The sequence below is a fragment of the Centrocercus urophasianus genome, unplaced genomic scaffold (genome assembly GCF_019232065.1).
Source record: "Centrocercus urophasianus isolate 14NV4802_14NV808 unplaced genomic scaffold, USGS_Curo_1.0 seq_1188, whole genome shotgun sequence".
Lineage (NCBI taxonomy): Eukaryota > Metazoa > Chordata > Aves > Galliformes > Phasianidae > Centrocercus > Centrocercus urophasianus.
In genome coordinates, this window is record NW_024884351.1 from 2,685 (window position 1) to 27,216 (window position 24,532).

A 24,532-nucleotide genomic window follows, 5' to 3' on the forward strand; every position below is an offset into this window, starting at 1 on the left:
CTTTTGTAAACTCGCACGCCGATGACGACTGCAGGATGCTTGCACAATTAATTCTTTGTGGCACACACAGAAATCTGCAGCAGTTGCTGTGGTCACGCAGAATCTCAGTTATTCTGATGCAGGGTGCGAGGCAGAAACATTCAAATTCTCCTCTTTATAAAAGGGCACGTAAGAGTGTTCAGCTTGAAGAGCTAAGGTGGCACCTAATAAAGGTACGGCAAAAAGGAGACGACAAATAATGGAAAAATTTAATATATACACCACAATAAATAGTAAAACCTCAGGGTTTATTATCTTTACTGAAGTAGAAGCCCATACCTCTGTGCCGTACACTTCATTAGTGTGTGCAGTAATGCCTGTATGAATTCTGAGAGCAGATCCTGCTGACCTTACTAATACAAGCAGCCCCACTGCCAGTGGGATTGCATTTCACACAACCACAGCCTGCTCCTGCAACGCTCACGTTCCAGAAGATAATGGCTACTTTATATAACATACTGCTTAACACGCACGACTGCTATCCATATATACATGCACATATGTAACTACTTGCCAACTTGCAAATCAAAGGTATGTTTCTGATATAAATGTATAACTATAAATAAATAGAATACATACACAGATGAAAGTTCTCATTCTTGAGGATAGAGAAAGTTCTGTGGAAACAATCACAAGAGAGTCGTCAACAGGCCCCCATCGAGTGAGAACACGGGATTACAGCAAGCCCTGATGCCCACAACACAGTGTGCAATCTGCATTTAAAACCATACCCTGATAAAAGGCATCCAGAATGCAATCACAAAAATAACAATGACTTCAGACAGAATTCTGATCCCAACACTTTGAGCCAGAATGACCAAAATTTGAAGGAAAGGGAGGTGTTGAGATATCATGGTTCCCTGGGAATCAACACAATTATCAATGAGCTACATTTTTTGTCCTGAAAATAGACATTTTTTTCTATGAAGGCTGCACATATCAGTGCTGCATTCAAAGGAGTTCCTTCTTCTCACAGAGAGTCCCCATCTTTAAATTAGTTAAGACTCGAGTCTTGGTAAAGATTTTGTGAATGCCAGAGAAGTTCCTTCCCCATGCTTACACCTCCCAGTTTGATCCTCCATGTACTCTTCCAAATCTGCTTGTCAGCCCCAGGGTTACCACACTAATCTTCTCTGTATCATTCCAGTTTAAGTGTGTGTACCACTGAAAAAAAAAGGCCTTCCTTAATCCTAGCACCTGTGGTTTTAATCACCACAGGAAATCCTGTTTCCACTCAAGTCAGTAAGATTTCCCCTGTAAATATCAGCAGAGAAAACGATCACTAGGTTCACTAACTAAAAATACAAATTAAAAAAAATAAAACAAAACAAAGCTGGAGGAGCACAGCGGTTTATGTACCACAGGGTCTTGACATCCACTTACAGCAAGTACAACAAAATAAAGACAATAGAGCAGAAGCCATCTCTTTAATCCCTGTGTTTGAACCCCTGACCTGCACCTCATCCTCAGCATTACAGCTGTTGTATGCTATTTTTGAACCACTTGATGATGATTTGGGTTATGCCCCACTAAATAACATACAAATGATACCTATAAATACTATATTCCTAGCAGAGAATCTACAGGAGTCTATTCAGGAAATTAAAATGATGCAACTTGAGTTAGAATACGCATCTACACTGCACTTCAGAGAGTTTAAGGAGATTACATATAGAACAAGATTAATTGGCAGCAAATTCAAAAAATGGGCCAGGCAGTAATGCAATATTTAGCCTAGTGAGAGCCAGACAGCCTTGGGACTGGAGTTCTGGCTTCTTCACAAGCTGCTGGTGAAGTCCACACAGAAGAAAAGCTTTAATAAGTCAATGCCGCTTCAGAATTTCCTTGTCTAATGTATTTTAAGCACACACGTTTAAGATAATCCTAATGAGTTTTCAGAAAGCAGTTCTTTGTTTTCAATTATGCCAGAAAGAAAGGTTTTTTTATTAAGGTTTTCTGCTGCACTCACACAAGTTCCAGAGAAGTCTTTGTATTGCCTCTCTTGCCTCTTGTTCCAACATTGTACGTTTTTAAACCTATCTATTCTTGGCTACTGAAATTAATATTCTTGAGCGGCCCTTCAGAAAGCTTCATTTCAGCTTAGCTGGGATTCCTCTCTCTCTACAGAAGAGGTCTATATGAGGCTGATACAATTCTGTTATCCTGAGGGCTGCTCTGTAGGGTACCAGCACCAGGAGAATTGGCATCCTGAGCTTGTCCCCCTAGAGCCACAACACTGCTCCACACACGGCTAGGGATACCATGAGCCTCAGTTTTACATTAGTTTATAAGTAAGCATTGATTAATTCTGTGATAGTGGCCATTTAGACCCAAATCCAGATGATTTCTGAGCCAGATCTACACTAGGCCACCTAGAAGTCATTGCCTTCCACAAGATTTCATCAAATGGCGCTGGCCTTCAGAGGTCAAATCCAGCAGGCCAGTGGCAAGCTATCTGCACACTGACAGCAGAATGCAAAAGGAGGGAAGGAATTGCACAGTATTTGCTGCAGATTTATCCCCAGTTTGGTAGGTCATTTTGATTATATTAACCTCAAATAATAGCAGCCTTCTTATGATGTTAGCTATTCTAAAATGGCAACATGCAGAGACAGCACACACATCACCACTGGAACAAGAAACCAAGACTTAATCCTGCAATACAGTAACAATAATTAAAAAAGTCATTATGCAGGTGGTTCAGTATTATGCTTCAACATAATTGTTGAATTCTCATTAGCTAAAGTGAACGAGAAACATTCTGCCTCTGCAAAGAAAAAATATTGATGCTATAGGAAAACACAGGTAATTCAATTCCCTTCTTACTTGAATGATCTTTATATAGAATATATTTTGCTTCTACTTTATTTCTAGACAGTGATACCAAAAACTGTAATAAAAATAAAATAAAATGTACAATAAATGTAATGAACACAGCAGATGCAGAGAACAATGACAGTACTGGCAGCCTTGGCCTCACCTGGTTGCACTGAAATATCATGAGAAAGGTGTTCTATGTCTCGTAAATCCTAGTCCCTAACACAACCTCCAAGATTAACCCTCCTCTCTAAGCAGCACAGTGAGGTGGTCAGAGTACGTACAGTTTGTGCAGATATACTGAACTCTATATCAGAGCAGTAAGCTCTGGTATCCAGCCCTATAGAGAGAGTTTTCATGCTTTCATGTGCCCAACTTCAGGCACCCTTTCTAAAATGGATGAAGTCCAGAATTTATTCCTGGACACAATGCACAAAATAAAAGGCTGCTTTTAACTAGCTACTTCTGAGAACATTTATCTGCAAGAAATTGTATCAAATCTCAACATAAATCTGATCTGGGCTAGTGGCTCACAAGTTAACATCACACATACAAAAAACAGAACTAAGAAACAGTGAAAATGTTGAAAATAAGACTTAAAGAGTTTGCTCACTGACACAGGAAGATGGGCTATTTGAATGATTGAGACATTATGAGGAAATAATACTTTCTCCTAAAATCACCTTCCAAAGTGTTTCTCAGAAGTAATCTGTACTCATGTGGTCACACAGGAAAGCTTGAAGAAAGCATAATTCATTATCTGACAAACACAAGGGTTTAAACAGAAATCATTTCCAAGGTTGAAGCATTACGCCAGGACAAGCATCTCTGGTGCTGAAGCTAATCTGGCCAGATTCTTATTTCAACATGTTCCTTAAGAGAGAAAAGCAATTACGAAGATACATTCAAAACCAAAAATGCTTTGTCTAAGAAGTATCCGCTACTCTGTATCTGATTAAGAATGACCAAGGAAAAGCCCTTATCTGCTTGGTCATCTATAGAGGTGAAACCTTTGAGGTTTACATACTGTGCAGAGGTTAATAGCTATTACTTTAGGATAATAGCAAAGGAGACAGACGGCCTTCCACCATCTGTTAACCAAGAATTTGTCCCTTCTCCCACATCTATCTTAGACCCAGAGTCTGAGTTTAATGTCTTATTTAGCAGTGGGATTCCATCTATTTAATCCAAGCTTAATAGAATGAGGAGTTTGTCATTTCAAGTTGTGCAGTATTGTGTGCCAGATGACTTCTTCTTTCCTCCTTTAAGACAGCTACCAAGCCAGCTCTGAACAGGTGCAGCTTTACAAACCACCTTCTTCTGGAAACTTCAGATAGACAAAACACTTTTATGGCCTCCAAACAACTGAAATAAAAAGAACCATCTTACCTCCCTACCCCCGCTAGGAAGTAGTTTCCAGTTCTTTTGCTCTTCTCAGTTTGCGAACCCCAGGAGGAGCTGCCTCAAAGCAGAAGTGGGACCTCACCCCCCGTTTCCGCAGGGCAGACTAGGTGATGCAGCAGCATCAGGCACAATAATCTTCCACCACTAGTCTTTCCTTAGCAGCAGACTGGAAGGTTTTTTTCCATAGGCCAAATCATGCTTTCCTTGCTGAGAAACTAGAAAGGAGAGCAGACATGGGAAGAACTGACCCAATGCCTTCTCTGATTAAACAAAACCTTGTTACTTGCATGCAACTCATAGAATATTAAAGTCTACATACTCTAGAGTTGGCTTGAAGCCTAACAAAACTGGAACCACCCCATCTTTATTGACTTTATATAGATAGGTACAGAAATATACAAAGTCAAGATGATTCATGCTCTCTGGAATGAAGGGCAGCAGCACAGCTCTGCCTAAGCAGAGATATTCATGGGAGCAGGCAAAATAGACTGAGAGCTGCGACGGCCGGGAAAAGCTGCTAAAGGATGTTCTTCCTTTTTGATAGCTTTAAAAGAATATTACTGTAAAGGTTATAGGAAAGCAGGTGAGACAGCTGATCCTGCTATCAAAAAGGGAGACTGGAAGATCTCCAGGCCAAACAGGGTTTAGTACTTTAGACTTGTTAGTCAAACTTGTGAAATAAATCAGCCTAAAATTAAATTATACTGCTTTCATCTGTCACAAAACTCCTAAGCTTATCCTTTGGAATTACTTACCTGTTTAAGTCACTATAGAAGCTTCTCTGCATAGGGCACAACCAAAGGGCAAGGCACAGTATCAGAATTATAAAATTATCCAATATAAAAGTCTGTTATGCCTCTTAAAAGACAAGAAACACTTAATCTACAGGCAAAATACTTAAGCACTGCTGTGCACTTTAAAAAGAAATGGAAGCTCAAGATAAGCAAATTAATTATAAAATCTACAAACATCTGAGTATTCCATAAGTATTCTGAAAGTCACCTCAGGACATTAAAATAGAAATAGGACATAGAAAAACTAGCCTAATTTTTAACAGCTTGATCTCAAACAGGGACCGCTGGTATTAACCTAGTGACTGCAGATTTAAAGGTGCTGATATAGTTTTTCTGCACAAAGTAACTAAACTGTACAGAAAGAAAACAATGTCAGATTAGACTATTATGCTGTTTTATCAACTCAAAATTCAGTGTAGTACATTTTTGTATTGCTCTATGAGATGCCAGCTCTAGCTAAACAGCTGTACAGATGTCTAACCTTCAGAAGCTAGGATAACCATATGTCAAACTTCTGTGGTTTTGCCACTTGATATTTTGGGTGTATGCCTTCATTTGTGATAATAAATATCAGGCCACAAACTAATGTCTACGCAGATATCTAATATGTTTAACACTCAAATCAGCTTGAAAATCTAAACATTTCTGCTGTTAGCTTTGAGTTCTCCTCAAAGAATTATGCTACAATGTATACCAGATGAATAGGCTAGAGATAATACAACCACTGCCAGTTGTTAGGATGGGTTTTCCTGTATCATTTTGAATGTATATTTTTAAGCTATAATTTACACATAGTTCACCCCCCCTGCCTTTCTCAATGCTTACATTAAAAAACCTAAATCCACCATCTTACCACACATTTCAGTGCGGAAGAGTGAAAATTTAAGGCTCTCCTAATCATATATTGGACATAAGCAGTTACAAAGAAAGGTCGGCATGAAAGAAAATGCAGACACAGACAGAATAGTACTGTTTATATAAAGCATCAATTAATAGGCCTCAAAGCATTCTCTTCACATAGCAAACAGAGAAGAACTGCGTTAGAAAGAGAATCCAAAACAAAGGAGGCAGAATTCAGACCCAGCCTCTCATCTAAAACTCCTTACGCACCATCCTATTCTTTCTGTATACATCTGCTTACACATGAAGTACTTGTATTACTGCAGTTAGCCTCTGCACCTTTGCAACCCAACAATCTATCAGAAGAAACTGGTGTGGCACAATCAAAGCCAACATTTGGTATCCTTACAGTATGCACTTAAGAGAAAGGGCTTTTGTTTGACCCTCTGCAGACCTGAGGAATTAGCATTACAGTTGACTAAACCCAGAGTGTGTCTCAGAGGTCCGGTTCCCTACAGAAAAAGACCAGAGCACCAGAACTGCAAACGAAGCAACACTAAATACAATTTTATACAGTGTTGCAAGAACAGACTTTTCTGCTCTAACAAACACAATAGCAATGACTGTCTCTTCCTCTTACTGGTCTCTTAACACACGTAACTTCAAGCTTACAGTGGAAAAACATACATACATACATACATTTGTACACTTTTATGCCTACTTTTTTATATGTATATACATATACACAAAGCCAATCAGTAGGGTCAAGATTCATTTTACAAATATGTTTCCATAGTTATCTTCAATCTAATTAACGCTTCAAGACCAGAACTATCACATTAATGGTTACTTCTCTTTATTATCTATGAAGCCTTTCCTAACCAAAGTAATAAAGGCTCTACAGGAGCCTGATAACTTTATAAGGTGACAGCATTTCTGTGTTTATTGTAAGCCATTTCTACCGTGAATTGCTAACAACTTTTCAAAGTGTAACACTGATTTGGAAATGCAGGCACACTAATACATCAATTGCCATGACGAATGTATAAACTTTTAATGACCTTGGCAAAATTCATCTTTTGTTGGGCAAGTGCCACTATTTTGACTGCACAAAATGTTTTGGAAATACGTTGAAAATTATACATGTTTTGAAAAATATTTCAGGATTTCAGTACAGCAAATGAAGCTATATTTAAAAAGTTGGACACTGTGGAAAAAAAATCTCGAGTTGTACAAGACTCTTTAAGAAGAGACAGCCTCCAAGTATTGTACATTCACAGAATGTTGATTTTTAATCCAAATAAAGAAAAATATCTTGAAATGCTTTCAGTTTCATTCAGTCACTGTCATCTTCTTGTTTTAAACCACCTCCTTGTTCAATACTGCCCTCTCCATCACTTTCCTTATCCCAGTCTTTCATAGATGCTCCCATCATGAAGTCATCACGCAGTATATTCCATTCTGGTCCATCTTCAGACTTTACTTCACCCTATATGTTTGAAGGGAGGAGAAGGAAGAGGATGATGAGATGAATGTGAAAGGGGCAGTAGAAGATAGAAAGCCTTCATATAACCACAATAATGCCTCACACAAATTTGCACAGACAGATATACCAAAAGTCAGCACCTCACACAAACGTTACGTGAATAAACAGGGGAATCGTAACTATCTGATGCAAATAAGTGAATTTGTTTTAAGCAACCAATAAAAGGAACACAGAAAAGAAAACAGTTATTCCTTGTGGATGAAACAGTCAACCCTGGGCACGGCTTCCTTTATTAAAATCTTTCTTGGCAATCAGAATGGATTCATGATATCATTTATTAACCCCCAGGTGCTGCTTCATTAGAACACTTCTTGGCACATTTATAAAACACAAATATGGATTTAATAAAGGCTTAAAAAAACCTAAATTTAATATTTAACATATTCGGCGATACGTGAACCAAATCCCCTTTATGTGGATTATTACCTCACTACCTGGACTTGTCATATGGTGCAAAGCTGCCTCTAAAAGAAACTGAAAGTTGATCTACACTCAGCATGCCAACAACACCTTATTCCAAATTTTGCGCTTCTTCAAAGTGGATAAACTGAAGCCATGCTAAACGGACCGGTGAATAATGAAGAAAAGTGACAGGAGCCTTAGTTTCAGGTTAGCACTGAAAACATTGCTAGGCTGCTCTTCTAAGTGACGGAGCACACTGAGCGGTGCAACAGCCCCATCCTGTGGCAGCAGCTTTAAACAACAGGATGAAGTAATTCTGACATTCCAATCGTTACTGGAGGAAAACACTGAAAAACATTCCATGTACCAAAGAAGGACTCCAGTCATTTAAGCCACAGCAGCAAAATACTTCTGAGGAACAATCAGTGTCCAACACCCAAGCAAAAAATTATTTTAGCAAGGAGGAATCGAAGGAATTGAAAAAAATTTACTTCTGTAATGTCCCTGAAACAAAGGTATACAGGCATTTCATACCACTATCTCCTTCCCACTGCCCTATTCAAATCGGGAACCAATTCACTTGTTTAACCACCACCTTCTGACGTTGTACCTTCAGACAGGGGTTATTTGTTACAGCATCCTCTGCAGGTGCAGATCATGTACTTTCTGGGAGCATAAAATAGCATAAAATTTAAACAAAATAATTAGAAGAAAATGCAGATCTCTCACTGCAAACCTAACACATCACACCAACACAAGCTACCTGCTTGCTACAAGAAGTCTGCCAGACAACTTACTTTTAATAGTTACTCAAAACAGAAATGATTTCAAAAATGTGACTTGTCCTGCAGCTCTCTGTGAAAGGTGACTCCCTCAAAAATAAGATTACACATCTCAACACCTTCTCTTCCAAAAGCAATCTCCCCAGACCCAACAACCACCAACAACAACCAACTAAAGCTGTTCAAGAGGTATGTTTTTTTTTTTCTTTCCTTTTGTCTCCACAGCTGCTCTCATTGATGGTTATTTGGAGGTGTAACTCTCCCATCTCCAGCAGCAGCAGAAAAACAACAACTCCCTTTTTCCCCAGGGGAGTGACTCCTATCTACTCTCACTGTTGCAGCAATTCACTACAAATGCTATTCCCCATAAAGCCTGAAATCATCTCAGGCAGGGTAATCAGTTAACTGGAATTAAAAGAGTGACAGACAGTGTAGGTCTGTAGGAAGATATTCTCAGTGGAATAATACATTAAGTGAAAACTTTGATATCCTGTTATCCTACACATTTACCTTTCCAGATTAGAATAAGGCCAGAATGATTACAAAAAAAAACTTGTTTTTTTTTTTTTTTTTTTTTTTAGTCCCAGATATTTTAGAAATAATCACTGTTTGAACATATAATAGAGTAAATCCTGACATGGAAAAATCCTCATTTTCCTTACAAATTTACTTACTTATTTTTTTGCAATAATAACGAAACCAGAGATGTCATTTATTTTTCCCACACACACAGAACAGACATTGTCAGCAGCACCAGCGAAAGGCTGCTCAGGCTTTGACAAGCCCAGTGCTCAAATTATCACAATCCGCTATTCAGCAAGAGAACAAGAGAACAAAAGCAGGACCTCAACAAAGGGGGATGCTGATCCTCCGTGGTATTACAAGGAGCCACAAAGGTTTGAATAGAAGTTTATACAAGCACTAAGAAGAAAGACAGAGGCAGCATATCCATGCCTGAAAGATGAAGATTAAATACTTGAAAGCAAACATTTAATCAATTTTAAGCATGCTCCCAAGTGAAGAAAACCCCACGTTTAGTATCTTCATTCCTAAATCATTTACCTCTCTATTTTTCCCTCACAGTAAAAACCATCCAAATCCATTCTATCACAAAAAAAAATTCCTGGAGACTTAAGAAAATATGCAGCAAGAATATCTGTACAATTAACAATTAGTTCAACTCTAATATTGCTTCCCAACTTGTTTTATATAAGAATGTTAATGCCCTTGGGTTTTCAATGCTATAATCTAGTTCCATCTAAGTAGAACAGAAGTGATTCTTGGCACTTGAAAACGAAACCGGCTTTCATTCTATTCAACTGCCTTTGAACTCCCAGTCAGCTGTTCATCCACCTCTCCCACATACCACCGCAACACTGAAGTCCCCTTTGAACATCCCCAAATGCAAACAAAACAGGCTATATAAACATAAGCGCTTAACACTATGGGAAACAGTAAGGTAGGGAGTGAACAATTGCTTTTTTTGTTTTCCCTTCTTTTACACACAGATTTGAATGGGTCTGTTCTTTGCCTGATAGCCTGGAACCTATTTCAGAGGGTCAGAGAGAGAGCAGTTACTAACACGTTTCCAGAGTCACTAGCGCAGGGGGATGCATTTCTTATCATTTGCTGCAATGAGAGACCAAAACCCGAAGCTGTGGTTACTCCACTGCAGATGCCCATTTGCTGGGAAGGCCAGATAGCCCACCTGAAGAGAAATGGTAATACCACAACCGCCATCTCCCATGCTTGGTGAGTCACTGAAGTTACCACATGCATTAGCTCAAGTCTGATACAAGGCTTTTGCATTGGTGACATATCTCCCAAAATATTACTGTTCTGAAGACGTAATCTCTGAAATCTAAACCAGAACAAGAAGAACTGAAATTACTGAAGTCCTAATAAAAACAAATCAGCCAACAATCAACAAAGCTTAAGTCTGTCACCCAGAACAAGCAGCCGTCACTTGAAGGACCCAGGCTGGAATTGTTTCCTGGATGCTTATCGAGTAACACAGAGAACTATACACAGGCTGAAGAAAGTCCTGTAACACTTACTGGTGATGGTATAAAAAAGTTATGTTCTGAAAATAGAGCAAACAGATTAAACACAGCATTTCTGCCACTCGAACATCTGCACAACAGCAAAAATAAAGGTATTTCTGCTTTTATCACTGTAGAGATTCCCCTAAAGTCTAAATTCCTCTAGTGTTCAGAAGAAAAAAAAATGCAGGGTATTAAACATTTTTCAAATGTAAGAATCAGAATCAGCACACTGGGCTCCTATGCCTTTGCTCTGTGAAGATGAAATACCAGAGCTTGCAGGGGCATCTCTCTTTACCATCATATACAATAAACGTTTATTTGTACCTGTCAGGGAAGGAATTTCTAACATAAATATCTCTAAAGCAATGACTTTATGCCCTGAGAAAACAAGTCTAACATGTCTAATTAATTTGAACTGCCTCCCCAGGTTCGTCTGTTCTGCTCAATACAGACATCTAAGAACTTGAAATACAGGGAGGCTTTTGTCACAGCAAAGAAGCTAAAAAGTCTATCTGCCAAAATGCATTCTCTCATACATCCGACAATCACCCTCCCTGCCAGCCTCCATCCTTCTCCAAATGACTGCTGCTATTCTCTTCCTTATCCCCAAGAAAGCTGCCTTAAGCCTAGCTCAAAAAAACCCACACACATACACTGACGTGTGTTAGATCTCCACTAAAACGTAAGAACACATATAAAAAAGAAAACAAACATAAAAAACAAAAGCACTTGAAAGTAGGAGGAAGAGATGCAAGACAAGGAACACCAGCAAAATCTATACCTCTATTTTCAGGAATATCAAAGTTCGTACTCTAGGAAAATAAATTTTCTCAGTTTTGTCTCAGCTAGAAGCAGACAGAGCTATAGCTTAAGTATCTTAAACAGCAACATAAGTAGAGCTGAAGATGTAATCACCTTTAACAGGAAAAAAGAAACTAAAAAAAAGCCTGTTGGGCTTAATAAGCAGTACTACTTGCAATTTTCACTTATTTGAAATACAGTGAGATCTTCAATATAAGATAGTTTCCTACATACACCTTATCCCCAAAAGACAAAAGATCCCCAAAGATCTGGAGACTGAGACTATGTGAGACTACGTGCTGAACTTCTGAGCTCAAGTCTCATAGAAACTTACTTGATTTTGGAAAGCTTTTTTGAGCTTACAGACCATGCCATACACAACAGAAGTCTACTCTGCAGCAGAGTAATGCTACACAATTGTTTATTTGTTAATCATTCAACAACCATTTACACTCTCTCTTAATGAGACTGAATTCAAATGCCTTGGTATATTTGAAGTGACAACACCAAGCACGGTATGGGAGATTTATTCATACTACAAAGTCTCCTGCGCACACTGAAGCCCACAATTACATTGCTATTAAGCATATACAATAATCAATTTTTGCAGTGTTTTGAATCCGGTTGTTCCCAGTCAAACTTCTCTGCAACTGAAGCACTGGAATTGTTACTAAAAGGCAAGGGAAACACAAATACTGATTTTAATTTTGAGCACAGCCAGAAGACCACCCACAACTTAACGACCTGCATGAGGAATCTCCCCATCCTCATTTTCTCCTCTGGGGTTTACTACAACCAAGGATGTGTGAATGAGAAAGAATGCTATGAGCTGGCATGCAGAGGCTTAAATATGCTCCAACCTTGGAAAGGTCAGAATCACATCACAAAAACTCTAAATGCAAGTGTTTATCCAGCTTTAAGGAAAAAAAAAAAAAATCATTAGCATTATTATGAAATGCTCAGTTGCAAAGAAGAATCACAGGCACTTGAGAAAACAGATTTCTTCAGCCTCAGCTCATTAGAAACCTCATAAATCAGTATTTGTCAGAAAAAGTAAAAACATTTAAAGAATTCAAGTGTACACAGGGCCCTTCTGCATACAGGAAGGTCTGGAGCTCTTCAGCACTTGCAAGGCTCCAGTTCTGATAGCAGCAGTCTCAGAAATCCTGCTGCTGCACAAGTAATTTTTACCACTTGCTGCTGCAAGAGCATGCCCAACCATACAGACATTCTCCTCACATTTTTTCAAGCAGCAATAAACAGTACAGAAATACTACAACCTGAGAGCTTCTCCAGAAGGTATCACGCACCTTCCAGGGGACGCAACTCTGCATATAACTTGTGAGATTAGTTTAATCATCTTCTGTTCTCAGTCAGAACAGACTGAGAGTTCAAAGTTGTTTCATGAAACATACATGGTCCAACTCATTCCAACTGATGACTTCAGTTAATATGCACACTGCTCACTGCTACTGTGTTTAAAAAGAAAAAATTCAGCCACCTACATACACAGGAAGAGTCAAAGAAAAAAAACAAACAAAACAAACGGCACATTCTTCACTCATTCTTAGCATTATTTTGAATTTTAATCAGCATTTAGAAAAGAATAGCTTTTTCTAATCTTTAAGTTGTTGGGTTGTTTTAAAGAAAAACAAGTAGGCATGCTAAAGTACATCATGTTCTAGTTCTAATAATCTAGAAACACCTCCTCTTGCACAGGAAGCAATTTAAATTACAACAGAAGAGCTAAGTAATTGTGAAGGTTGTTAGGCAACCAGCATGCTAATCACTTTTAGATCACTCCTTGACATACTAAAAGAAACCCACCACACCTGAAAATAACCCTTGCCTACAGAAAGATAGATCGCAGAGCTGATTTGCAACACAGATACGAAATATTACAGTTAGCTATAATAACAAATCCCCTTGAGGAATGCATTCTATTGCATTTAACTCATGTTTTGTAAAACACAAAGCAAAATGACATTGTCCCGAAGTTCAAACAACTATTCTAAACTGTCAGATGAAAATACCTCACCTGAGAATAAAAATGGCTTTTTTTGTGGACTTTTTAAAGTAGGACCACAAGGCTGTACCTCTAGGCGTGATGCACCTCCAACAAGAGGGATTTTTTTTCTTTTTCCTCATTGCAATATGTAGAACAGCCACAAGACCCACAGCAGGAGCAACTGCAGGCTCACCTCGAGAGCTGCAGTGACAGCAGTCACTCCAATAACAATGTTCAGAGTAACTTGCAGGAATTGGAGTTGCTGCACAGATTATCTCAGGAGCTGGAGGGTCTGCTGCATTGTCAACAGATTCAGAAGTATTATTCTCTTCCCCTTGAGGATGCTGAACAGTGCTCAACAGAGCTTGAAAGGCCAGGCTCCAGCATGTCACAGTGATCTGTACCTCTTTAGAATTGCCAGGGTGAGAGCAAGCCTTTTAGAAATATCCTACTAGTTTTTCAGGATTCTGCCATTGTTCAGATGTGAAGATCCAAACTACTGGAGGTGCCTACTGCTCTAGATACCTGCCCATACCATCCCACACTGCCTTCCATTCAGAACTATCCTGTTTCAGGGCAAACGTCTGGGTGATATTACTCTTAAACAATGGTTTAATCTCAAACATAAGCTGAAGTACATTCAAGATGCATAGCAATAGGAGCACACTGGTTTGAACATCCCATGGATATTCAAAATTCTGAAGAGCCATAGTGACTAGCTCTTCTTGAGCTCCAGGGAAAAAAGTAAAAGGGAGGTTGAGAACTGTTGGAAAGTGTTCTCCTCCATCTTCTCCACAGCCGGTCTCCCACAGGATACAAAGCAAAGAGCATAACTACTAATGGTATCAACCATATGTCTTCCAATACCCAAAGATGACTGCAATGCCAAAGACACAAAAAAGATTTGTTACTCAGCTGCCAATTGTATCATGATACAAGCCAAGGCCATACAGCATAGCAAAATAAAAGCCTTAACCCAACCTCCAGAGATGACAAACAAAAATCAACATTGAGACCAGCGATTCTCAAACTACTACAACACGCTCCAGTCAGATCAGTTGTTATCTTAACTGTTGGAGCCTCACATTTGTTCAACTGCTGTGGTGTAATCTGGCAGATGGCTGAGCACCACACAGTCATTGGCTCACTTCTCCCCTGTGGGGAGAGGTGGGTTTGGAGAGAAAATTGGGGGGGGGGGAAACAAAACAAAACAAAAACAGAAATCACAGGTTGAAATAGTATTATTTACTAAGATAGAGAAAAGAAAGAGGCTAATAGTTATGACTTTATATACAGATATATGAACGTATATAACAAGTGATGCACAAGCAATTGCTCACCACATCCCAATCAATGCCAGCTCCTAGCCTCCAAGCACCAGAAGAGACAAAGACAGCTACCACCCCCTTCAAGACTCCTTCCACATGATGTTATATGACATGGAACATCCCTTTGGCCAGTTTAAGTCACCTATCCTAATTTTGTTCCCTCCCAGCTCCTTGGGTTCTTTGCTGAGAATGGCCTCAGCTCTGTACAACCCTGTTTAGCAGCAACTATGAACATCAGTGTGTTTAAGCATTGTTTTTCCTCCTAGAACCAAAATACAGCATCATACCAGACACTCTGAAGTAAACAACTTCATCCCAGCTTAAACTAAGACAAATAACATTAGCTCAAAGCATACTGCAAATTGTTACAGAGAAGACAGTTGGAAAAAGTGTCCCTTTATTAGGCTATCACAGAAAATATCTGGAAGCACAATTCCAGACAGTATACCTTTTCAGTATGTCACCACTGCTAATTTTCATGTGTTTTCTTTTCCCCGTTAAAAAACAAACTACTTCATCATCCTCCCTTATTTGCTTTTACACTCACCTCTGCAATGCCTATTTATCAGTCTTCATACCAACAACAGTGAAATGAATGCCTACCATACTAGCCAATACTATTGCACCATTCACCTATTACTTCTATTCCTTCTTCATCTATCAATCACCATACAGCTTTCATGTTTCATCTACCTGAACAATAGGATCCTTAAAGCAAAGATCACACAGAACTTAGATCGGTAAATGAGTAGTATGGTTGAAAACAGCACATAATCAAGGCTGTCATTAATAACATAATATGGTACTTTACTTTTTTTTATCAGACAAGAATTTGTATCACTAGCTGTGGTATTCAAATTACTTTAATTGCAATCTCTTTGTTCAGAAGACAACTAAGAATAAGATAGTTGCACTGCTTCACTGAGAATCTTAATTCTGACTTGGATAAGACCACGTTGTCCATTACAAAGAACAGCTCTTCGTCCTAGCTAACACAAAATACTGTCCATCATGTTACAAAAGACCATCAGCAGTTATTGGTTAATTATCAAGAATAAACTTAAACGAACTACACCTTACCAGCTTCCAGTGATTTTCCTAAAAGGAAAATAATGAACTAAGTATTTTTCTGTTTGGATGCGATTCAAAATAAAAGAAATGAATTTTCCAGATAGCTAGCATTTCAGCCCAGAAAAAAGTGATTCAGAGATAAAAAGAAACTGGTCCTACATTTCTTAATACATACTTAGTGCAGTAATGAAGACACGGGGGAGTTTAAGGATCAGCTGTCATCCCAAACATTACCCAGATTCACAATATTCTTACGAGGTGCAGTTTCTGAACCCTTACAATGGACTTAGAAAACAAACAATTTAGAGCAGAGGTGCCTAGGAGCATCTGTTTAAGATGAAGTCCTTCTACACACCATCTTTCAGAAGTCTAGTACTAATGCCTTTTAATAGCTTACTTCAGAGAAAATAATTTCAATTCAAAGCAGATTTTTTCAGAATGTCACCCGTTTATGAAAGACACTTAGGCAATGTCTCAGCTTGAAATCTAAGACTTCTTAGAAGTTTATTAATAGAATTTTGTCTGTCAAGAGAGTATGGATGGAAGCATGCAGGCCATTGGCCGCAGTATTTTGATCCTTTTTTAAAAAAATAAATTATCAGCTTGCAGATTTCTGAATTACCTGAATTCACTGTTTTCCATTAAGGCTCAACAAGAGGCATAGCAAAACAAGTCCCAAAATGTTTCAAATGAAGAGGATTGTAGAAATAACCTGGTCTCTTACTTCCAGCACTTAAGAAATCATATCAGAGTACAGCTGATTAGGAAGTGGTCTAATAGCCTCCTTTTTCTGACTCAGGATTTCCACTTACGTTTGAGTCCTGAAACAAATAGAGCTATGCAAAACATAAAAGGAGAAAAAGAAACACAATGAATTGCCTCTTCAATATTTTCATTACTAAACATGAAATACTGAAGTTTTTATGACTACTAAGCACCTTGCTTGGATAAATGCTCCTGCTCTCATAGTCCCTTCCGTAACTTGAATGGCTTTTGACAAACAGCTTGCCCAGAAAGGCTGTGGATGCATCCCTCCCTGGAGGCATTAAAGTCCAGGCTGGATGGGGCTGGGAGCAACCTAGTTAGTGGGAGGTTTCCCTACCTATAGCAGGAGGGTTGAAAATTGGTGATCTTAAGAGGTACCTTCTAATTCAAACCATTCTATGAATCTGAGATTTCCCAACTGTAGAGAAAAGCAGTGTCAGGTATAAACTACCCAAAAAAGGGCCACTGTCACAATACAGTAAAAGAAAGGAAGATTTGCTTACCCATCCCAAGGATCAGGGCTCACCAAATACTCCAAAAGGGGGAATTTTCATGTACAGATATTTCCCTTGTAGCAGCCAGCCCTTAAACAAGGGTTAGAAAGAACCAGATTCCTTCCCTTTTGATCATACAGGTGAACTGCTTTCACTTGTGCTCCCAGGGCTGGCTGTGTCCCCTCACCAGGAACTCAATCATTGGTTCAGGCCATGACTTAGGAATTCCTATACAGCAACATATCCCATATATATCCCATACACCCACAAATCCAAGTTTCTTTGAATTTTTACTGCTGTAATTTCCCACACACCTTTGCGTGCAAACTCATTAAGAAACAGCCTACACACTTAGATATTCCCAGGCTGCTTTTTAGAACTTTTAATATGAGGGTGAATACATCAACCGCCTGTGAATCTCTTATCTTAGTCAGGCTATGTTTATTGCTGTTTCTGACCTTTCCTTCTACACTTCTGCATAGCCTTTCACAACTGCAGATGAAGAAAAAACAAAAGAGGCCACAAACAGAAGACCATACAGTGTTCAGCTACTAAGTCATAAAAGGTCAGATCTTTCCAAGAAGCTGTGATAGTATTATTTGTAGTATTAGCTCTGTACAACCATTTTTATTTGCTCTTTTTATTTAGCTCTGTACTGTCATTTTATTTGTATATATTTTATATAATAATACATATTTTATAAGCTTCCACTCAATTTCAGGAACAGTAATTAAAAACTGGTCAGATTATGCTACAGGAAAAAAAAGTAAATACCGAATTCAGCAATCTTCCAACCACTGGAAACTGTAAGCAGTTTGACCCAACACTCTTGAATTTTACCAAGATAAACAGAAGAGCAGGTGTGCAGAGGTCATTTACAATACATATCTGTTAACTCAACACTCTGGAAATGAGAACATTTTATACCTTAATAAAACTTCAGAGTAAAGGAACCGCTTTTCAAGATAATTTGCAATAGCAATTCTTAGACCGAGGGAGCTCATTCAGATAGACAAGTTCACCCAACCTTTTTTACTTCCAAAGACCCTCTTCTATAAAAGTCTGTGAAACATGTAGCTATATTTTCTCAAATTACATCACTCTGCTTATGAAAGAGTTATGAAAAACACCAAAAGTGGACAGCAGCTTTTACTAAGGCTTCCAGCTCAATTTACCAGGTAAAAGTGGAATTGCTTTTTATTTTCCAAATGTTGACTTTTCATTAAGATAAGGCTGTATCCACAGTCCTAAACTTGTGAGATTTTGTCAGGGATGGTGTTGGTTGAAAATTTTAAGCTGATTCATTTACAAGCAGTAAGGAGAAGTCATTAACTATCAGTTTGGCGGGATGCAGTCAGTGGTCAGAAGTAATAAGAGATGCTGCTTGACAGTTGAGGCATATTCTACAGAAAAGCCTGCATGAACTGAAATTTGGAAAAACTGAAAGGTCCCTACAGAATAAAGACCAGAAACATTCAGAAAAAAGACCTTTCTGCCATTGTTGCAAGAAAAAAAAAAAAAAGAGCATAATTAAAAGACATAACGGAAAGACTTTCCCCAGCTCTCATTTTCACACAATATGCTTCTACAACTTTAGTCAAAAAAAAAAGTTACAGATTAAGCTGAAGACAAATTTCCTTTTAAAATAATTCTTCAGATCATTGTTTTACACTTTAGTAAAGGAATTCTAATAGGATTTGACATTTTGGATGTCTGTGCTTTGTATACTTACAGAAAGATCAAAAGATGATGTATACCACAAGTTTGTGGTTATTTTAGACATAGTTTTACTGAAAACCAGCTTGGCAACATTGTCTGAGAAAACAGAACAACACCACAGCCCCCCAGTGCATTAATAGTGAAATAGGCAAGTTACTCAAATATTACAGACGGAGATGTTTCAATATTGCCTGACATTTCAATTGTTAGTCTCTGTTTATATTCACTTAGACTTGCCAAGTTTCAGCTGCATTAGGCTGAAATTTTCCATTGCAGTCACCTGCCTCAGGCAGAAGTTTTCACAATGTTTCAACAAAAATTACTTCAACCAGTTTCAAGACAAGATGAACTTAGAACATTTTGTCTACAGCCCTAAAGAGGAAAGAAGTATTTCCTATAGGCATTTGTTAAAGTCTCGTCATGCATTCTTTCTGAACTTGAAAAATCATTAAATGATTATTTTGGAGTGCGGAATATGTCTTTTGCTATCTTCATTACCATATTCCCAGGTCTGGCCAAGTTATAAACATCTGGGAGAGAAGCATCCCCAGATCTGAGGTCATCATCTCAGTTGATAAGTCAGTAGCCAAATTCTCTTAAAATATCTGTCCTCATTGATCACATACTAGCTGCATCTTTGAAGTCTGCATCAAACTGGACCGTGCATGAATGATGACAACAAAGAGGAAACAAGTCCTTCTATGCAAACAGTTGTTAGGACTGCTGTAGCATTACAGGCCAGAGCGTATGACTGCATGCTTGGACCTAAAGTGTAGAGGGAAAGCACCTGTTTGGAACACAAAATATGAAGAGGATTAAGAAAAACAAAACAAACAGGTTGGTGAAAACAGAGTGCAAAAATCACAGCCTTTTCCCCTTTCTGCCTACTAGCTGAATATAAGAGAAAACATCCTACAATAGAGAATAACATAAGAAGTCTGAAGTCAAGAACAGTGAGATAAAGGGTGAACCTGCGATACAGCATCACAGTTTCTATCCCTCTTACCTGGAAGTAAACTCACAGCATCAAGTTCTTGACACTTATCAATCAAGTAGACATAATTCTGGCAAAGACCTATATTCCCACACTGACAGTTATGGGTGTATGCCATCAGATAGAAAATAGAGCTTGTACATCTTCAACACTCAACACTACCGATGACCCAAAAGTCCGTCCATCCTTCTGCAAACTTCAGATTGCAGATTTAAATGAAAAGTGTCATCAAACAGCTTCTATTTAAAGTACAATCACCTTTCATCTTAGAAAGACAAGGAAATTAAAGTACGGTACACTGATGGCAGGCTGCACTGCATTATAGTTATTCAAAGGATATAAGCTAGAAAACAGCACACAGTCAGGTAATCAGGCAACTATCTGTGCTAAAACCAAACTCCAAATACACAGGAAGTGACCTTCAAGAAAGTACATACATGTGAGAGAAATGCATGATTTAACGCTGAATTCAAATTAAAATTTCTGTGCATGGGACAGGAAGACATTTGATAAAACTGGGAGAACAACTTCTACTCTGGCCACAGCTGAACTAAATTAATACTTGGCTGTTCCTTCAAATCTGCTGGCACATGCATGTGCATTAGTTACTCCTTCAATAAGTTCTGTAAAACCAGCACTCAAGAGTTGTAGCAATAATCCTGTGCTACTCTGAAATGTCATTATCACTTAAGAAAAATGTTTCCTTTTAAACTTAAAAGAGGTGCAGATGCACCTTAGCAAATTCCTAGGAGAAGTCTTGCCTTCACCCCCATATTTCAGGAACAAATGACTTCCTACAGATGGTTAAAGAAATTGTTCAGACTCCTCCCCCCCAGAAGAGACATATAGATGAAAATAATGGAAGCATTTATCCCCTCCCCAATTATGTTGTATGGAAACTGTGGAAAAACGCAGAATGAGATGCCAATAGCCACTACTTATTCAGCTGCAAGAAAAAGAAGGAAGTCACTAGCACGTTTTAAACAGATTAACTCTTAAGCTGGAAAGCACATTTGTACCTTCAACTAGCTTGACAGATGAAAGCTCCATGTCACTTCTTGTGTCCTGGAGTCAAAGTCAGAAACACAGTAATCCTCCCACCCTTGAACAGTTCTTCAACTACTGTTTAGAATATTTACCAATTTTTAAAATCTCACAAGGAAGAAAAAGTCTGTAATGACTGGAGTCAGGTTGGCTACACTTACAAGTCACTTAGCAAACACAGCTTTTATAGAATATAGGTCTTCATAGAAAAATCACTTTATTCCAATTCTCATATGATCAATAGGTTGATATAAAAGAACAACTGTGTTCGTCTTCATTCATCTTCCTTCCCACCAATAAGTTCTATTAATAGATACTATTTTGAGACCAGTAATTTTTTTTTTTTTCCAGAGATCATCACAGTGCAGGAAACAAGTTGTACTCCAAGTCATACAGGCAGCATCAGATTTCATAGAAAAATTATCACTGAATTATAGTGACTGAAGTACAGCAGAAAGTTCTACTCTCAGTTCCACCCTTTAAATGCTCTGCGGCAGAGCTGCTATGAGAAAGCTTGTTCTAGCAAACATAACCATTCAGGACACCATTCAGCAAAGACATAATTCAAAATTAAAGGTTGATGAGCACAAGCTATGCTTGTCACAGAGAGTATTTGCAACTTTCACGTCATTTATTCACATGCCACTAGAAAAAATGTTATCACCCAATTATACTTCACAGGGAGCAGCACAAATGATAAGCAGAAAGCCAGAGGAAGGTTTCTGGTGCTTCTGCTGAAATCACAGCATGAATAACCCTTTCAACTGCCCTGCAGTGAGAGAAGAGATCTAAGCTGTTCCAGGAACATTAAATCTGAATTTCTTTGCCTTCTTACAATTAAGATTTCAGATCTCTAATTTATTGCATCAGCAAATGTAGTTTTACAGGTTTAAGAGATAAGAAACTTCATTCAACTCTGAAAGCAAAAGTATTTCCCTGTGACAGTAATCTTAGCAGCACGCAAAATTTTTTAAGGACACCTAAAGGAACTCTAAAAGTCTATACTAATTCAGTGAAGTCATACTTCAGTTGGAGGACTGGGTTGCAAGAGAACTGAAGAATGTTATATATGTATAATCTGCAACTAATAGGAATGAACATCCCAGCAATTGCATACTGAAATATATCATTGAAATGTATCATAATTAAAAATTAGTACTGGAAAAAAATAAATTTATGCAATCTTTTTAAGGAAAGCATAAGTAAGAGTAGGAAAGGATAAGTAAAAGTAGTACAGGTTCAGTTCGGGCTGCAACCTATGATCATTCACCTGCAGATCACCTTGTGCCCCAAGTCCCAGGCCATTTCAGATAAAACAGCTGACAGTCTACAGAAAAGAAATGAATACACTGGGAGGCTTTAAAAGGACAGAGTATCCATGACAAAAATACCCTCCACATTAGGCCCTATGACATATCTTTCAGAGGTACACATCTGAAAGGAACTTAACTCTACAGACAGCAAAAGGAATCCTTTAATTATCACTGCTACTCCTGAATTTGCTGTAAAGCCAGAGAGATGACTTCAGCCTGTAGAGTTTCATTACCATATACCACTATTAGGAAAGCAGACAAAAACACCTCTCACGAAACTCTGCATGTCGATTAATAACATTTCTTAAAGTATCTTAAAGGTGGGAAGTAGCCAAGATCTAACCAATAACATGCTCTGTAAGGATTGTGTTGAACAAGACTTGACAGCCCTTGTATCTCCTGAGAAATGCTTACAAAAAAACAAAAACCAAACCCTCACAAAACAAGAATACTACCACTCAAAAGTTTAAAAACCCACTCAAAAAAGCTAAAGAACTGAGATTTTTCTTCCCCATTATTACATTCTTATTCCTCATTAGAAAGCTTTCAGATAAGATGATGGTGGAAGAAGGAAATTACATGATCTTACCCAGAGGCAAGCATCTTGTACAGTACCTTGGAAAAAAAAAAACAAAAAAAACAGAGAAAAACATGACACAAGTCAGCTGGCTCAGCAAGGATTAAGAAATACCTTGATAAACAGTTAGCGATATGAAAGGCAAACCTTTTGGCTCCAGCTCAGAAGAGTAATTACTCCCATCTGGGCACAGAAAACCTGAAAAGGGATTAGTTTCAAATGGCAAAGAAAAAAACTCACAGCCTGACAGTCCGTCTTTCACAGCTGCATTAGGTGGGTACACCAAGGGGTGTTTAGGCCAATGGCTAGAAGTATGAGACTATAAACAACAGCGAGCTCTGGCAGGAGTATGGGTTACCTGCTCTTCCCATGATGGCATGAAACTGGTGGAAAAAGAATGTACTTTTACATTTGGTTTGTGCCAGAACAAAATCCCTACAAAATACAGAACAAAATACCACTACAGATAATCTTTACAGAGCTTTCAATTTATTTTTCTCATGCATACCTATACTTGATTGAATAGTCAGCTACAGCAGAGCTTTGTAAGGGGTATCTTCAATAATTCCGAACATTTGAAAGCCAAACCCTCAAAAACATGGCAGCAAATCTTTCATGCCAAAACCACTGCAGAGTAAGAAAACTAAGTACTTGCCCATTCTCACAAATATAGTCAAGACTCCTTTCATAGCACAAGGAGTGGGCAAAGAAAGCCTTGCTTTCACTAGGAAAACTTTATTCTGTTATTTTTCTTGCTGACTGCTTGTTTTATGTGGGTGTGGTAGTGTTTTTATTGTTCTGGACTATATTTTAATTGATGGCACAAAGCCTGGAGTTTGGGATTGGCATCTCTTCCATCATTTATGTTGAAATAAATAAAAATATTCCTTTTTTTTTTTTTTTTTAAAGAATGAAATACACACTATAGTCTCAATTGCTAAAAAGAAAGCAGGCTGCTACAAAAGGACAAAAAACAAGCAAATAAATGGCTTGAAAACCAGCCCTAACAAAGCTAAGAAAAGCTTTCAGATGTCTCAAAAATCTACCAGCATTCTAGAGAATTCACCATCTCAAAGCCTCATCTCTACTTACCATTCTCTTACCATTCTCTTAAATACCCTCAAAAGACCAAGAAGCAAAGATACAACTGTGGAATCCAGCAGTACTGTATAGTGGCAGAATGTCTGTGTAAATCTGATGGTAAGACTGAAAATCAAAATTTGACTTCAATTTCGGGCATTAACTACTAAGAAGATGAGAGTGTACTAAATTGGTAAAATATATTCCCAAGAGATATAATGGCAGATTAATAAAACTCCTCTTCAAGTTGTCATCACAGAGTTTAGTTCAGTGCTGAATGGAGAGGCACTGAAATACAACAGGATAGGGAAGGAAGAGTGAGTCTATAAAAGCAAACACTAAGAACAAACAAACAAACAAAACACAGTTACAACAACAAAAACCAAGCAAACCCACAATATAGCCTTAAATAAAACTCCTAAATCTGAATCTTGTGAACAAAAGAAAGCAGCACCTACCAATGCTTGAAAATGACTCTTTACCAGTCAGTATCTGAAGCTTTATTTCTCCATAGAATTTTAATGAAAATATGCTGTTACTAATACTGACAAAATAAGACATTTCTCCTATGGTAAAGAAACATTCGCAATCTGTTTCCTGACCTGATAATTAGAAAATTGCCCTTCCACAATCTGACAAAGCAAAAAAGAATCCCAGTTTTTACTCAGC

At 38.2% G+C, this 24,532-nt stretch overlaps 1 protein-coding gene across 2 annotated transcripts in view; it reads right to left on the reverse strand.

Moving 5' to 3' along the window:
* Nucleotides 1–268: 268 nt before the first annotated feature.
* RRP15 (ribosomal RNA processing 15 homolog) overlaps nt 269–24,532 on the reverse strand; it is a 31,470-nt gene continuing 7,206 nt past the window's right edge. For both annotated transcript variants that reach the window (XM_042809388.1, XM_042809387.1), the window contains exon 5: nt 269–7,383. In XM_042809388.1, the coding sequence (XP_042665322.1) occupies nt 7,231–7,383 (153 nt within the window). In that variant the 3' untranslated portion in view covers nt 269–7,230. The remainder of the gene's footprint in view (nt 7,384–24,532) is intronic.